This window comes from Dermacentor albipictus, chromosome 7, assembly GCF_038994185.2.
Source record: "Dermacentor albipictus isolate Rhodes 1998 colony chromosome 7, USDA_Dalb.pri_finalv2, whole genome shotgun sequence".
Classification (NCBI taxonomy): domain Eukaryota; kingdom Metazoa; phylum Arthropoda; class Arachnida; order Ixodida; family Ixodidae; genus Dermacentor; species Dermacentor albipictus.
This window is the reverse complement of record NC_091827.1, coordinates 73352900-73368703: the sequence shown is the minus strand read 5'-3', so window position 1 is coordinate 73368703 and position 15804 is coordinate 73352900. Positions and strand designations below refer to the sequence as shown.

At 41.3% G+C, this 15804-nt stretch overlaps 1 protein-coding gene across 1 annotated transcript in view; it reads left to right on the top strand.

The window, feature by feature from the left end:
- The window catches only part of LOC135916098 (uncharacterized), an 81935-nt gene that overhangs the window by 6673 nt on the left and 59458 nt on the right, over positions 1-15804 (top strand). The window contains exon 2 of the mRNA XM_065449328.2: positions 10130-10197. Within this exon, the coding sequence (XP_065305400.2) occupies positions 10144-10197 (54 nt within the window). The 5' untranslated portion in view covers positions 10130-10143. The remainder of the gene's footprint in view (positions 1-10129; positions 10198-15804) is intronic.

Here is a 15804-nt window from a genome sequence, read left to right as displayed (position 1 = left end):
CTCTCCCTATTTTTAGGTTACAAAAACCTAACGTCTGTCTTACATATCAGAAAATGATTTTAATGTTGTGCCGTATGTACATGCTCTAATGCAGTTGCAATGTGATCATTATATGTGCCAATCTTAGAGAACAGAAACGGCTGGCACTTCGACCAAACATTTCCATAGAAGTATACAACTATGCTCGTCTAAGCGATATTTGCAATGTCAAAGCGACTCAGCTCTGGACATCGAGCTATAAAGCAAAACATCTTGACACAACCTAGCACTATGTGCATACACGTATTTACACAATGTATGACCATTTTATAAACCGGCTTTGTCATCTATCTCCCAATTCCGCAAGCGAATGCACGGGTTGTTGGAATACTAATAAGGTTACGCTTCTTGTTATCATTAAGATTGAAGCTCCTACTTTATAATTCTCTTTAATATCTCGTGTTAACTATTGTCACCTCGTATGGGACAACAGGACTGCCATTAACATCAACATTATATACTTTTTGCAAAAAAAAAGCCATCTGTCCAATTTCAAACTCATTACTCGCTCCGTATACTGATCCTCTTTTTTCTCTTTTTTGCCAATTAGATATAGCGCCGATAAAATCGGTCTACAATACGATTTTGCTAAAGCGCTTTTTGACAGAAACAAATAGTAGCACTAATATTCTGGCGCTCCTGTCAAGGTTAACATTAAATGCAAGCAGTTTCAGTACACGTCACAGAGAAACTTTGCATATTCCGCACTCAAGAACTAACAACTGCAATCAAATGCTGCGCCATGCCTTGCCATCTCTACCTAACTATCTTCATTATTCGGCAGAATTATTATCATATCAATTAAGTGCCCAAACTTGCCGCTCATACTGTCATTCACGTGTATGCGTAGTGCTTTTTTTGTGTTTTGTTCTGACGAACCCGCATTCTAAGCAGTAATTGCAGAGGGACTTATTTGATTTTGTGTTTCTGTGAATGTTACCCGTAAATGAAAAGTGATTTACGTTGTCTGAATTTTTGTTGTTTTCCTGTTCCTGTTTTTCCTAACTTGCATGACAATTACAATTTATGCATTCAGGTCAATTATTCGCCGCTGTGCGAAAGTAATTTTCTATGCATAGTCCCATATAAACCTACGCTAAAACTACGCTGCTAATTTTAGCCTCGTCAAGTATTTTGGACCTCGCCCTGATGATATACCCCGATAAGGTGCCTTCATTTACTTACGTCCGGGGTCTTACCTTTCACACTATCATGCATGTCACTTTTTCTTGCTTTATACCCAAGAGGGAAATATCAAAGACAGTACTAACGCTATATGATAAAGCCGATTACTACAGTACGACTGGCGAAATTCCGTCTTTCACTAGGAACTTGTAGTTACATATCAGCAGGGGCAGATTGAGAGTAACTGCGCCCTTTTCAAAACATAAATGCTGCGTTTAGTAAGTCTTTGCGACTGTCTTGATAAATGAAAGAGCGGGTTCCCCTTAGTTCAGCACTGCTTTAAAGCGCTTGAACAATAACAAAAAAACTATTATTTCGCGTAGCCAAACCTTTCGGCATGGGAAAGTTATAACGAAACCACTAAACAATACTAGTTAGAAGCACAAACAAAACGTTATTTCTTTACTAAAACCATACAAAGCATTTTCTACTCGAAGACGCGGTGTTTCTGGAAAGTAATAAAACCCGATAATATTAGCTGTATTCACTATGTGATAAATGTAGCTTACCGTTTTCGGAATCAGATGTTCCTGCATTTTATTCAATGTTGACAAAACAATTTGCCGACGAACTTCCAAATTTTCAGTTTTTTGATGCCAGTTACATTTGTAGGTTTTGCCATTTTCGTTGCCAGAAGGCATCGTTAAAGTTATTCATTTTCTGCTCTTGCTGTGTCCAGTCCTTAACGCCTCTCCACCCATCACGAAAGAACAATGGCAGGAATCTCTCAAGAGCAGCATTCTCCACATTCAGCTCCAGGCTGTATAGAGGGCCCACGACATTGCGGTGGGACTTGATGTCCCGGTTCCATCATGGACGGAGCCACCGACTTGATCTTCGGGAGCCTTCGGTTTTACCTCCTCAGGATCTCAGTCCCTCAGCACTCAAATCAAGTTATTGTCGTGTCATATCTGATGTGCCTATCAGCCGGCGGGATGGAGGAAATTAATGTCAAAGTGTCAAAAAGAATAAAGTGTTCGTGTACTTTGATCCGCTGTATCATTTTTAAGCATTAATTTGACACAAGTAATGTTCCAGGAGACTGGAAAATAGGGAAGGTCATTCCAGTCTTCAAGGAAGGCGATAGGTCTTTCAAGGTATCTACCAAGCCATTTCACTCACCGGCGTAAGCTCCTAAGCTGTGAAACACGTGATCTACTCTCATCCTGTCAACTTCCCTACTCCAGAGAGGTTTTTTTACCCTAATTAACGTTGCCTCCGTTGAGATCACTCATGCGAAGTGCAGTTGGCTTTACTCATGATTTTTAGTTGACCTTCGACCAATAAGTGCTACTGAAGCAGTATTCTTATATTTCAGAGAGGCTTTCGATAAGGCTCCGCGCTCTCATCTTTTGCTACAGTCATCACGCCTAAACATTCATCCACTTGTTTTTAACTGGACCCAGTCTTCTTTACCTAAAGCGAAGCACTTTGTACGCTAAAAACCATGCATCTGCTATTTCTTCTGTTCTGTCTGGTCTATATCAGGGCACTGTTGTAGGGCCACTCCTATTTTTAATCTGCTATAATGACTTGTCATTCCATGTTACCTTTCCAATATGTATTTTTGCTGAGGATTGTGTCGTATACCACCCTGTGAATAACCTCTTTCACGTCTCTTCTCTTCACCAGAGTCTCTTTCAGCTTTGACACTGTTATGCAGCATGATTCCTTTTCTCGTACACTAGTAAGACTGAACATATTTTCTTCCATCCGCGACCTAAGTAGATATGGTCAGCCTGCAACATTAATTAATATACTGTAGATACTGCTGACTCGAACAAGTACTTAGGCATTCAGCTGTCCCAAGATTTGCTTTTGTCAAATCATGTAAACCATATAATCAATTCCACTAATAGATGTACCCGAATGCAAGTAGCAACTTGAATATGAATATACAACAGGCTAATATATTCTCACTAACAGCCTCTAATCACCCCATAACCGTGCCGCTTAATTTGTGCTTTCAGAATAGTGATATAACAATAGCGTTTCTTCAATAATAATAAAGTAGAGCTATCCCCGCTTCCCTGACGTCATCGCATCTCTCGCCTATACCTCCATCACAGGTTTTTTTTTATCTGTACTTGTGAGAGCCAACTCATCCAGCTGGCTCTTTGTGTTCGTCGAACTGGCCACTCGAACTCGGTAATCCCTCCGCAAGACCGCAACATTACGCTCCCGCCGTCATCTTTTGTTCGAACTGCCCGAGTCAGGAATGGCCTTCCGAGCCTAATCGCAAACATGCGCGATACAGCGGGCCTTCTATCTGGCATCGAGTATTTGAACTCATCTTTGCAACGTCATCAGCACCATTGTCGTCTTTTTCTTCTCCACGCTTATTTATTGTTCCTTTCATATCCTTGATGTATCGATAGAGAAAATAAATAAATTAGTTCTTCAGCCTACCTACAACGTGCGAACTGCGGAGAATAACGCCTACAATTTTGTTCCCAGGAAGCTGGTGGTGAATGTCTCTAGATGTTTCAACACGGCCACAATAGAGGCCGACATAGAACGCCACCTAATGAAGAGCGTATGGGACGACGGCTTTCATATACGCCTTTTAAATAATTATGACGTAGTTGTTCAGGTCGACGAGCTTTGCCGAAACTGTAGATACGATAGCAGGTTTGTAAAGCTCGACATTTGTCCAACGTGCCAAGCGAATCGTTGCCCTTATTGAGGTAAATGCACTTGTCGCCTATGCCGAGGCTGTCTCATGACCTTTAACTCAGAATTTCTTACCATTGACCACAGTCATACATTACGTCCAGCTCCTAGTTTCATTCAGGCGATGTTCGCACTCAATATTGGACAACCGCGCATTACCGGAAACCCGCCCGTCACTTTTCCTTGCGCCATGTCGCACGGTTTTGCCGTCACCACGTTACGCCCGACCCTACGCACACGTGTCAACAAACCCGTTGTCATCAGCGCTTCCTCGTGGATCACTGCCCTCGGCCAGCAGCTATACGCCGTTCACTTCCGCCGATTGTTTCCGCACAAAGAAATGTCAGCCGTTCCCGAGGTTGTCGATAAATATAAAAATAAAATACATTGCACTTCTTTTACGAATGGTATTGACGTTCATGTAGAAGGATCCCTGCACTCACCCTCAGCAACAGTGGTGACGCAGTATCGGTCAATAGTGCCAAAGTTTGTCACTTGCTACTACATATTTATAACCAAGCGTCCAGCATATAGGGCCATTCTTCAAACACAGACCGCATCATATCTACGGCCACATGCACCTCTCACGCTGCTGTTGACCGCCTCCTATATTACAGAGTTTCCGAAGATGTGTTCTTCGTTGGGCAATACTGTTTTAGGCTGCTACGTTCTATTCGTTGATAACAACATAATCAAGTTTTACCATGCTGAACTATAATTCCTCACGCTACATTTCTAGCGCGAAAGTAGCCGATGACACAATGTTTGTTGAGGAAGACATCACAATTCCACGTTCTTTTTTTGCCCTTGCCCCAATGTGCCGCAAAACTAGAGCCCAAGGGTGGGTCTCATTTACATTCTCTCTCGTCTTCATTCCTGGCAAATGTTCTGCCTCTATTGCGCTATCCTAGGAGTTTGCGACGACGTCATCTGACTTTTCATAGGTAAGCAGCTTTCATGTGCCGCATTTTCCTTCGCCATAACTTTATACGCCCCATACAGTTTGCCACTCATTCGGCCGTCATGAAAGGGGCATGTTTGGTCACTGCTAAGATTTAAGCATGGACTTGAAGCCTTGCTCCAGAGCTCATGTTCCCAATTTTTTCGACTCCTTCTGACGATCTTGTGACGGCTACAGACACGCTCAGCATTTTTGTCTGCTAGGTAGGTTTCCGTTTTCCTTTGACTGCTACCACCTTTTGGGATACAGATCATCTTGTTGTCATCACCTCGACAGGGAATCAATGCACGAATGCAATAAATGTCATATCGTGCTTCAGCGTCCCAAAGCCATGTAATCAAAGACCGAGTATCTCAGAGTTTCATGCGCGGCGTCGACCAAAGAGAGGTCATGGGGTTAGGAACTAGTTTTTCCTAAGAAGAAATATGAATTGATACGCTTCTCTGTTAATTATCGTCTCCTCAAAAACATGTCTCGATAAAACGGTTACCCTTCATCAAAAATTGATGACGCATTTGGCTCCCTCTTAGACGTAGACATTTTAACTTGTCGACTGATGTAGTGGCTCAAAGCACATCCTCATGGCAGCTGACGACCAACCTAACATAGTCTATAAGAGGATCAGCCAAGATGGCTACTATTGAATTCGAGGCATTTCTTGAGTAAGTGGGTGGATCATAGATAATCACAAATTGCATGGCAAACTGCAAGTTTGCCCTTTTCAACCAACCTTTTTCACTTGACATGAGTCACTCTAATGCAAGAATGGGCACCTACCACTCTTCAAGTACGCTTTTTGACTCGTACTTGAAGCAAGGGTATTAATTTGAGGTCTCTCATTCGTTTTACCAGTCTGTCATTTTACTGCCCGATTTTTTAAGGGTAGGCAATAGTTTTTTTTTAGTTTTCTACAGCACGCATCTCATTTGTGCTTACTGATATCTTACTTATATTCCCACACTCTGTTGTAGACAGAAAACAAAGATCTACGGGACCTATTTACACATCTCTGGTTTGAAGCCTTTGTAGACGCAATAGCACGTTCACTCTGAAACAACAATGTAGCTTTTGACTCTGCTCAGTGGCTCAGCAAGTACGGCGCTTTACGGAGAGTTAAACGTTTTTATTTATGACAACACATACCACGTCACATGTCGCAGTGATAGTCTTCGCATTCAAGAAACAGCTGAGAAACCACTATTTCTGGTCCGATGTGATCACGTAGTGACTTTGGTGTTGAGCTGGTATGCCCGAGCGTGCGTGTTGAAATCCCGGCCGCGGCAGCCGTATTTCTATCGAGACAAAATGCAACACTGCCCGTGTGGCGTGCATTGGATGCCCCTTAGAGAAGGGCATTCCGTCACATTAATCCGAAAGCGCCCACTACGATGTTCTTCGTAATGATAAAACTTCGCACATAAAACTGAAGAATTCATATTGTAAATTTTTTACTGTACGGCATCAAGGATTATTGGAACACACTACAGATGTCAATCAAGCTGGCGTTTTAGAGATAGGAGAAGCAGGCCACAGCTGCCTATGTGATTACGTGCATATGTCATAGTACTGTTCTAAGGGTAACATATGCCTAATTCGCATGAAATAGGCAAAGTTGCATTCACTCCTGAGGCGATAGTTGATATACGCACGTGTGTCTGTACATTTCACTGGGGATACGTACCTTAAATGTCTTTCTTAGCTTTGCTTTCATTCAGCTTGCATTAGGAATTGGAAATTGAAATTCGGAAAGGATGCAGTTGAATGAAAATGCATGGCATGGCTTTGAGAACTCCATCACTAACATACACAGTCCCCTTCACTTCATTTTGGGATACGGCTTTTAGTTTCGGAAAAATGTAATAAGAGTCAATTTACTCATCAGCGCTCCCTCAGTAAACTTCATCCTTAAGGCTCCCAGTTGTGGAACTTGGACACTTGCGCAATAAAAGAAAGTCAGGTGAACATCAAGTACAATGAAATAAACCTGTGCGGATGCCAGTTGCTGATGTGAAGCGTGTGAATCTTGTTTATACTGGTGACTGTTCACAATATTTCCCCTGACACCATATTAGGAGTAAAAACACCTCATTGGTGGACAAGACTGGCGCACATCACGATAAATTACTAAAAGAGCAATTCAAATATATACATTGTCGTTCGTCCTATCCTTTATTTTTCCGATACGTTCTTTTTCCGAAAGAAGATTACTTGCAGCAGGAGTGACTGTCTGCATACACGTTATCGAAGCTATTAAGTAAAAGACTTTCACACTATTGCATATAATTTGGTTTTTTTTCACTTGAAAATTTGTAGTTCCCAGTTTCTGAAAGAAGGTTTCTTATTTTTTTTAGTGTAAAAACCAGCCGTTACTTGCACAGCCATCTTATGAATGTGGCAATGTCATCCACGTCATAATGACAAGATGTTGCAGTCGTCGTGAAGGACGATGAAATGCCATCAGGGAGCGCAGATAAACAATGTCATTAAAGTAATGTCGCGCTTTGATTGGTTGTTTGCAAAGTACCTCATAAACCACGCCGTGAAACCAGGCAATGATGTCAGGACTACAAATGTACCCTCAAGAAAGTGCGCAAGTAAGGCCAAATGCGAGTGCCGTCCCTTGGCGTATCTGCCTGAATTTTCAGTATCACGTACTTCAATATAGACTTAGGCGGAAAATTTTGATCATATTCAAGTCAATTTTGCACAGTATAGGGCCATAATTTTATGCGCAATATTGTAATAATTTGAAATCACACAACTCTGCAACCTTGTGTGGTTCCTTGAGCATACATTGCATACTTGTAATATCGTGATGTTAAAAGTATAGCTAGTTTGTTCATTTCATTTCTGCAGTGCTGCTGAACCTGTTTTCCTGATTAGGAAAATTATTTTGATTGTTTCAGATAAATATTTTAGAACAAAAGGTTAGACTTTAATGCTTATGTCAAGCTTCAGCTTTCGTTCTCAAGTGAGAACGAGTGAAAAGTTCAGGGCAACTGTAACTAGGCCACTTTTGCATTCAAGATTTGTTTCGGATTAAGGAACGTGAATTTTGTGCCAAGATCTAACTTGCGTCTGTGGTTGGCATAAATAATTTAAGCTTATAAATCACTCCTGTAAGAATTGAAGCACAATAAAAACAGACAAATCGAATAGAAAACCCGGTACCTGCTGCGCTTACTGGTGTCCATCCTATCGTTATTTGCATTTATTATATTCAGTGTTAAACTTGCTTCATCAAATGTTGACGAACATTCGCAAGACGAAGTAATCATTCACATGGCTACCTAAAAATTCGCGCAGCAACTCTTCTGGCAGTTATATGAGTATGGGTGCGCATTGTGCAACTTGTAATGTCCACACAACTTGCTATCATTATCAATGTTATAGAACTTGATTTGACCAGTATAAACCCTTAAGAACTCTCATCGGTCCTTCGTTGATCATGTTCGCTAGCGAGCGTTGTAAGGCAGGTTTCATTAGGATAAACTTCATTCCGACACATAAACCTGGGAACATTGAAGTAAATGAATTGAATGTAATTTGTTGAAGTTAATTAGTGTAGAGGTAATTAGGATACTCGAACCCGCGACATTTGATGGGAGCCGAACCCACGGATTGAGGAGTAAATTAGGGTGAGTGAAAGGTAATTTAGCGCCACTGCTGCAAAATCACCACTACATTTAGTGGGCAGCGTATGCAGTGTTTTATTGTCCGTTCGGATGGTCGTTTTGAAGCGTATGATGTTGTGTGTTGTATGGGTTATTGCAATTATTGCATGCACTGATCTTTTCACCTTGCGGAGCGTTTGTAGCCTCTGCCTTAGGTGCGCACGACCTATTCATAATCACACGTGATCAAAAAAGTTTTGACTGAGTAGGTATAGAAATTATTATGCAATGAAAATAACATTACTTGCACGTTGATCAAATATTTATGGCTGTGCGTTGACTACCGGCCATAGCTATCTTTATCGCTCCGCATGGTATTCGGTGAACAGCTGCCCTAAGGGCATTGTTACGGTTAGGAAGCTGCTCAGATCGTGCACGTGTGTCTGGACGCAGGTGTTCAGTCGCTTTTGGATGCTGCTTCTGAAGCACTCATATGACACGGTGATGTTCAAACTAGCTCAGTGTGGACGCAAAGTGCGTTTTACCGCTTGCGGAGAGAATCAAAAGGACTCAGCATAGTCTGCACGTTTGCCGGAATCAATGACGCCGCTTCCCAGAAGCGTCTTGCACCGTATTTTTTTCTATTATCGGGCGCGATTTCGTGGTGCTCGACAGCTTCGTGGCGGGAATCGTCATTGGTGTGTTGTTCAAAAGGCTCAAACGAGAGTGCGCCGGGGTTCATACTGCTGCTTCTAACGACGAAAGAAAGTAGAATCTGGCCTTTTCACATGTCAGTAACTTTTTCGTGTAGCATTTTAGCCTATGCGAGGTGAATATGTCCCTTTGGTGTCAGCGAACTCACGAAGTTAGGTGTTAATTAAGGTGAATGAAAGGTAATTTAGCGGAGCTGTTGTAAAAACGTCGCTGCATTTTCTGACGAGGCTATGCAGTGCTCTATTGTAGGTTTGAATGGGCGTTTTCGGCTTTTTCTTTATTGAAGTTATGACCTTCTGTGTTGTATGGTCGATATCACTGAATATGTTTACTGTCCGTTTAAACTTTCCGAGCGCTTCTAGCCTCTACCATACGTGCGCATTTCCCATTCGTTGTATCGCGTGATCGACAAACTGGCTGAGTAGGCATAGATATGATTAAGCATTGAAATTAAATATGCTTTCACGTTGATCCAAGCCTATCATTCGTGTGCTGTTCAGAAAGCTCAAATGAGACTCTACGCCAGGGTTGTTATTGCTGCATCTACCGGCAAAAAAGTAGAATCTGACCTTTTCACATGTCAGCGACTTTGTCGCGTACCACTTTTGCCTATGTCAGCGGAACACGTCTGTTTGGTGTCAGCGAACTTCAAAGAGCAACTTGGCTAGAAAATGTTAATAGCATTTTCGAGCTCCTAAACCAACGCTTGAAGAGTGCATTGCCCTGCAGAGGCAGTCGATGTCATTGAAAATTTTTACACTCTTAATCACTACAGTTCTGATTTACTTGAAAGTTTTCCTGAAATATTGGCAAAATTTTAATTTTCTCTTTTTTGAATACGAGTATTTTGACTGGAATTTGAAATATCTGCCGTTACTTTATCGAACTGCTGACTTTTAATCCTAAAGCGGCATTTATAATTCCATGTTCTGCGTGGTTGCAGTGCGAGAATGGGTTATGTTACCCTACGAACATGGCGAGGCGTCTAAACAAATGAAATTTTACAAAAAGGTAAGGCCCTCTCGTTCAAGTTTACCACATTACCCACCCACATCGTCAAGGTGAGAACGTTATTCGTAATAGCTGTCAGTGGCACGCACTCACTATTTGGACCAGCTATTTTGCATAGTTCTCTATGCTACGCGTGCTAAAGTGATTATACCAATACGCGGTTTGTTATCACGACTTTTGCTCATGCTTCCCTCCTCAGGCGCGTTTAGCACTAACAACGTGTTTTCACGCCAACAATGTTTTCGCATTTGTGGGTTCTTTCTTTTGTCCAGTCCGCTTCCTGCAATATGTTCTAGTTACGTGAGTAGCGACTGAAGTGAAAGCGTTCAGGTTGCAAAAACTAAGAATACCTGGGAGGTTTTTCTTTTGAATGCGACAGCTTTTATTTGCCTTTCTCTTCAGAATCTTGCTGGGCAGTTTTTTCGGCCTCCATAATATTACCCGGTAGCGAACGTAAAAATACAACAAATTTAAAAGGAGTGTCTCATACGCGGAACAGAATCACGATTCTTGGCGTGATGGGGGAGGGGGGCACCTTTGCTTAGCACGGACGAAAGTTTTTTTTTTTTTTCACTTTAACCACACATCAATAAAAAAAACGCAGTACCACTTTAAAAGAAATGGGGCTAAGGTACCAATATGCTTAAAATTGAGAGAGGCGCAAACCTTTATATAACAAAGACATTCACTTAGACTGCGGATGTCTGCGGAAGCAGGCGTAAAATATGACTTACAAGAAGACAACAAGTATACATGAACTGCAAGCTAAAATAAATGCACTGTCACATATACGAGAGAACAAAACTCTCAGAAGCTGCTTCGCGAAAGGAAGCAGTCACATGTTACTTATTGGCGAATGGCCTTACTCAACCAGTTTACGTCTCAACGTGGATAGGCTTTAAGCGGCATCATTGAGGGCTCTCCTCTTGACGTGATGTCACAAATAACAAAGTCAGATGATTCCATGGTACGACAACTTCTTATCTTTGTTCATTATAAAAACGCACACGATTAGCTCCTCAGAGATTGAGTGATCTGAAAATGGCGATGCTAGTCGAGCCATCAGAATACATCCTGTTACAGATCAAGTAATAACATGAATGTTCAACTCCGGAGGTATGGGCTAATCTGCTTACACAAAGACATTATTATGTTAGTGTAACATTTGAATAAGGTTTAGGGATGGTATGCTGAGGTTAACAAAGTCGCTGATTCAATTCTTTGTCCCGGGGTCGCATTCCAATGAAGAACAACTGAAAAAACTTAAGGTTGATTTCTCTTTATGAGTAATTGGTTGTAACACGATCGGGAAACCTCTACACTACGAAGAAAGGAAGGTATTTTCCGCATTCACAAATACCAGTGCATAAATCTCAGTCTTTTATTATGCAACCGTCGCTTGAAATGCCAAGCTGTGACAGTGATTGAGTCTACCAGACGTCATTGTACATCGCACGGCAAGGTGAGTGAGCAGCTGGCATAACTACGTCCTAAGAAAGCTGGTGGTGTTGTGTGTGTTTCGCTCTGCACATGCTACAGGCTATGGAGAAGCGCAGAAACTAAGTCAGCCAGGGTGGCTCAATCATGCGCTGAAGTTTTTCTGGGATCGTTTCTAAAGAAGCACCAGGAACGAGTCCATAACGCCATCTCTCGTACATGCCTACCAACTAAAACCACACGACATTTCCAAGAACATCAATCTTCACTATGTTACTAGATGTCCTGGCTGCCGGCTTTGCTTTCTATGGCACAACTAAGTTATAAAACTCATTAGACCTACATGTCATCGTTTTCTTTATAACAGCGGACATTTCAAAATTTTCTATTCCTACTTTTTAATAAAGTGCTTCATCTGTATGTCTATCTATTCCTTCTTTTCGAAACATGAAAGGTACAAAAGGGCACAGTAGGGTCATCTCACAGATTTCGCTGACAACTGCGTGACGTAGTTGTGATTTCACAAATTGCCTACGTTTCATAATTTTTATCAACGTCGGTGGCTTAAATCAAATGTTATCTTTCAAGCGACTAGATTTTACCATTCTTTAATTACAGTGGTTGGGAGAAAAACAATTTCTCCTTTCACATGTATTTAAATAGGAGCCTTCGAGCGAAAGATTTAATAAAACGAAAACATTTCTTGTTCCGAATGTTAACTTCCCTAAAGACTTACCGGTTGTGACCATTATTCGTGACTTGGCACTGTTAGCATTGAATCATATGCAGATAGAACTTTTTTGTGTGTTGCTTCCACCGTCCCATGTTTCGGTTGCTAATAGGCATTTGTAAACTGTCATTTTGATCTTTATTCTTTGGAATAGTATTTTATGCCTCCGTTTAAACCATGACACCTCCAGGTTCGAAATTGGCTCCACTTTTACTCTCTCCCTATTTTTAGGTTACAAGAACCTAACGTCTGTCTTACATATCAGAAAATGATTTTAATGTTGTGCCGCTATGTACATGCTCTAATGCAGTTGGAACGTTATCATTATATGTGCCAATCTTAGAGAACAGAAACGGCTGGCACTTCGACCAAACATTTCCATCGAAATATACAACTATGCTCGTCTAAGCGATATTTGCAATGTCAAAGCAACTCAGCTCTGGACATCGAGCTAAAAAGCAAAACATCTTGACACAACCTAGCACTATATGCATATATGTCTTTACACAATGTATGATCATTTTATAAACCGGCTCTGTCGTCTATCTCCCAATTCGGCAATCGAATGCGCGGGTCGTTGGAATACTAATAAGATTGCGCTTCTTTTTATCATTAAGATTGAAGCTCCTACTTTATAATTCTCTTTATTATCTCATGTTAAGTATTGTCACCTCGTATGGGACAACAGGACTACCAATAACATCAGCATTATATACTTTTTGCAAAAAAAAGCCATCTGTCCTACTTCAAACTCTTTAATCGCTCCGTATACTGATCCTCTTTTTTGCCAATTAGATATAGCGCCGATAAAATCGGTCTGCAATACGATTTTGCTAAAATGCTTTTTAACAGACACAAATAGTAGCACTAATTTTCGCGCGCTCTTGTCAAGGTTAACAATAAATGCAAGCAGTTTCAGTGCAGGTCACAGAGAAACTTTGCATATTCCGCACTGAAGAACTAACAACTGCAATCAAATGCTGCGCCATGCCTTGCCATCTCTACCTAACTCTCTTGATTAATCGCCATAATTACTATCATATCAATTATGTGCCCAAACTTGCCGCTCATACTGTCATTCACGTGTATGCTTAGTGCTTTTCTTTGTGTTTTGTTCTGATGAACCCGCATTCTAAGCAGTAATTGCAGAGAGACTTATTTGGTTTTGTGTTTCTGTGAATGGTACCAGTAAATAAAAAGTGATTTACGTTGTCTGAATTTTTGTTGTTTTCCTGTTCCTGTTTTTCCTAACTTGCATGACAATTACAATTTATGCATTCAGGTCAATTATTCGCCGCTGTGCGAAAGTAATTTTCTATGCATAGTCCCATCTAAAGCTACGCTAAACCTACGCTCCTAATTGAAGCCTCGTCAAGTATTTTGGACCTCGTCCTGACGATATATCCCGACAAGGTGCCTCCATTTACTTACGTCCGGGGTCTAAGCTTTCACACTATCATGCATGTCACTTTTTCTTGCTTTATACCCAAGAGGGAAATATCAAAGATGGTACTAACGCTATATGATAAAGCCGATTACTACAGTACGACTGGCGAAATTCCGTCTTTCACTAGGAACTTGTAGTTACATATCAGCAGGGGCACATTGAGAGTAACTGCGCCCTTTTCAAAACATGAATGCTGCGGTTAGTAAGTCCTTGCGACTGCCATGATAAATGAAAGACCGGGTTCCCCTTAGTTCCGCACTACTTTAAAGCGCTTGAACAATAACAAAAAAAACTATTATTTCGTGTAGCCAAACCTTTCGGCATGGGAAAGTTATCACGAAACCACTAAACAATACTAGTTAGAAGCACAAACAAAACGTTATTTCTTTACTAGGACCGTACCAAGCATTTTCTACTCGAAGACAGCGGTGTTTCTGGAAAGTAATAAAACCCGATAATATTAGCTGTACTCACTATGTGATAAATGTAGCTTACCGTTTTCGGAATCAGATGTTCCTGCATTTTATTCAATTTTGACAAAACAATTTGCCGACGAACTTCCAAATTTTCAGTTTTTTGATGCCAGTTACATTTGTAGGTTTTGCCATTTTCGTTGCCAGAAGGCATCGTTAAGGTTATTCATTTTCTGCTCTTGCTGTGTCCAATCCCTAACGCCTCGCCACCCATCACGAAAGAACAATGGCAGGAATCTCTCAAGAGCAGCATTCTCCACATTCAGCTCCAGGCTGTCCAGAGGACCCACGACACTGTGGTGGGACTTGATGTCCCGGTCCCATCATGGACGGAGCCACCGACTTGATCTTCGGGAGCCTTCGGTTTTACCTCCCCAAGATCTCAGTCCCTCAGCACTCAAATCAAGTTATTGTCGTGTCATGTCTGATGTGTCTGTCACCCGGCGGGATAGAGGAAATTAATGTCAAAGTGTCAAAAAGTCTAAAGTGTTCGTGTAATTTGATCCGCTGTATTATGTTTAAGCATTAATTTGACATAAGTAATGTTCCAGGAGACTGGAAAATAGGGAAGGTCATTCCAGTCTTCAAGGAAGGCGATAGGTCTTTCAAGGTATCTACCAAGCCATTTCACTCACCGGCCCACGCTCCGATGCTGTGAAACACGTGATCTACTCTCATCCTGCCAACTTCCCCACTCCAGAGAGGTTTTTTGACCCTAATTAACGTTGCCTCCGTTGAGATCACTCATGCGAAGTGCAGTTGGCTTTACTCATGACATTTATTTGACCTTCCACCATAGCAGTGCTACTAAAGCAGTATTCTTACATTTCAGAGATGCTTTCGATAAGGCTCCGCGCTCTCATCTTTTGCTACAGTTATCACGCCAAACATTCATCCACTTGTTTTTAACTGGACCCAGTCTTCTTTACCTAAAGGGAAGCACTTTGTACGCTAAGAACCATGCATCTGCTGTTTCTTCTGTTCTGTCTGGTCTATATCAGGGCATTGTTGTAGTGCCACTTCTATTTTTCATCTGCTATAATGACTTGTCATTCCATGTTACCTTTGCAATATGTATTTTTGCTGAGGATTGTGCCGTGTACCACCCTGTGAATAACCTCTCTCACGTCTCTTCTCTCCACCAGAGTCTCTTTCAGCTTTGATACTGTTATGCAGCATGATTCCTTTTCTCGTACACTAGTAAGACTGAACATATTTCCTTCCATCGGCTACCTAAGTAGATATGGTAAGCCTGCAACAATAATTAATATACTGTAGATACTCCTGACTCGAACAAGTACTTAGGCATTCAGCTGTCCCAAGATTTGCTTTTGTCAAATCAAGTAAACCATATAATCAATTCCACTAAAAGATGTACCCGAATACAAGTAGTAACTTGAATATGAATATAAAATAGGCTAATATATTCTCACTAACGGCTCTAATCACCTCATAACTGTGCCGCTTATTTTATGCTTTCAGAATACTGATATTACAATAGCGTTTCTTCAATAATAATA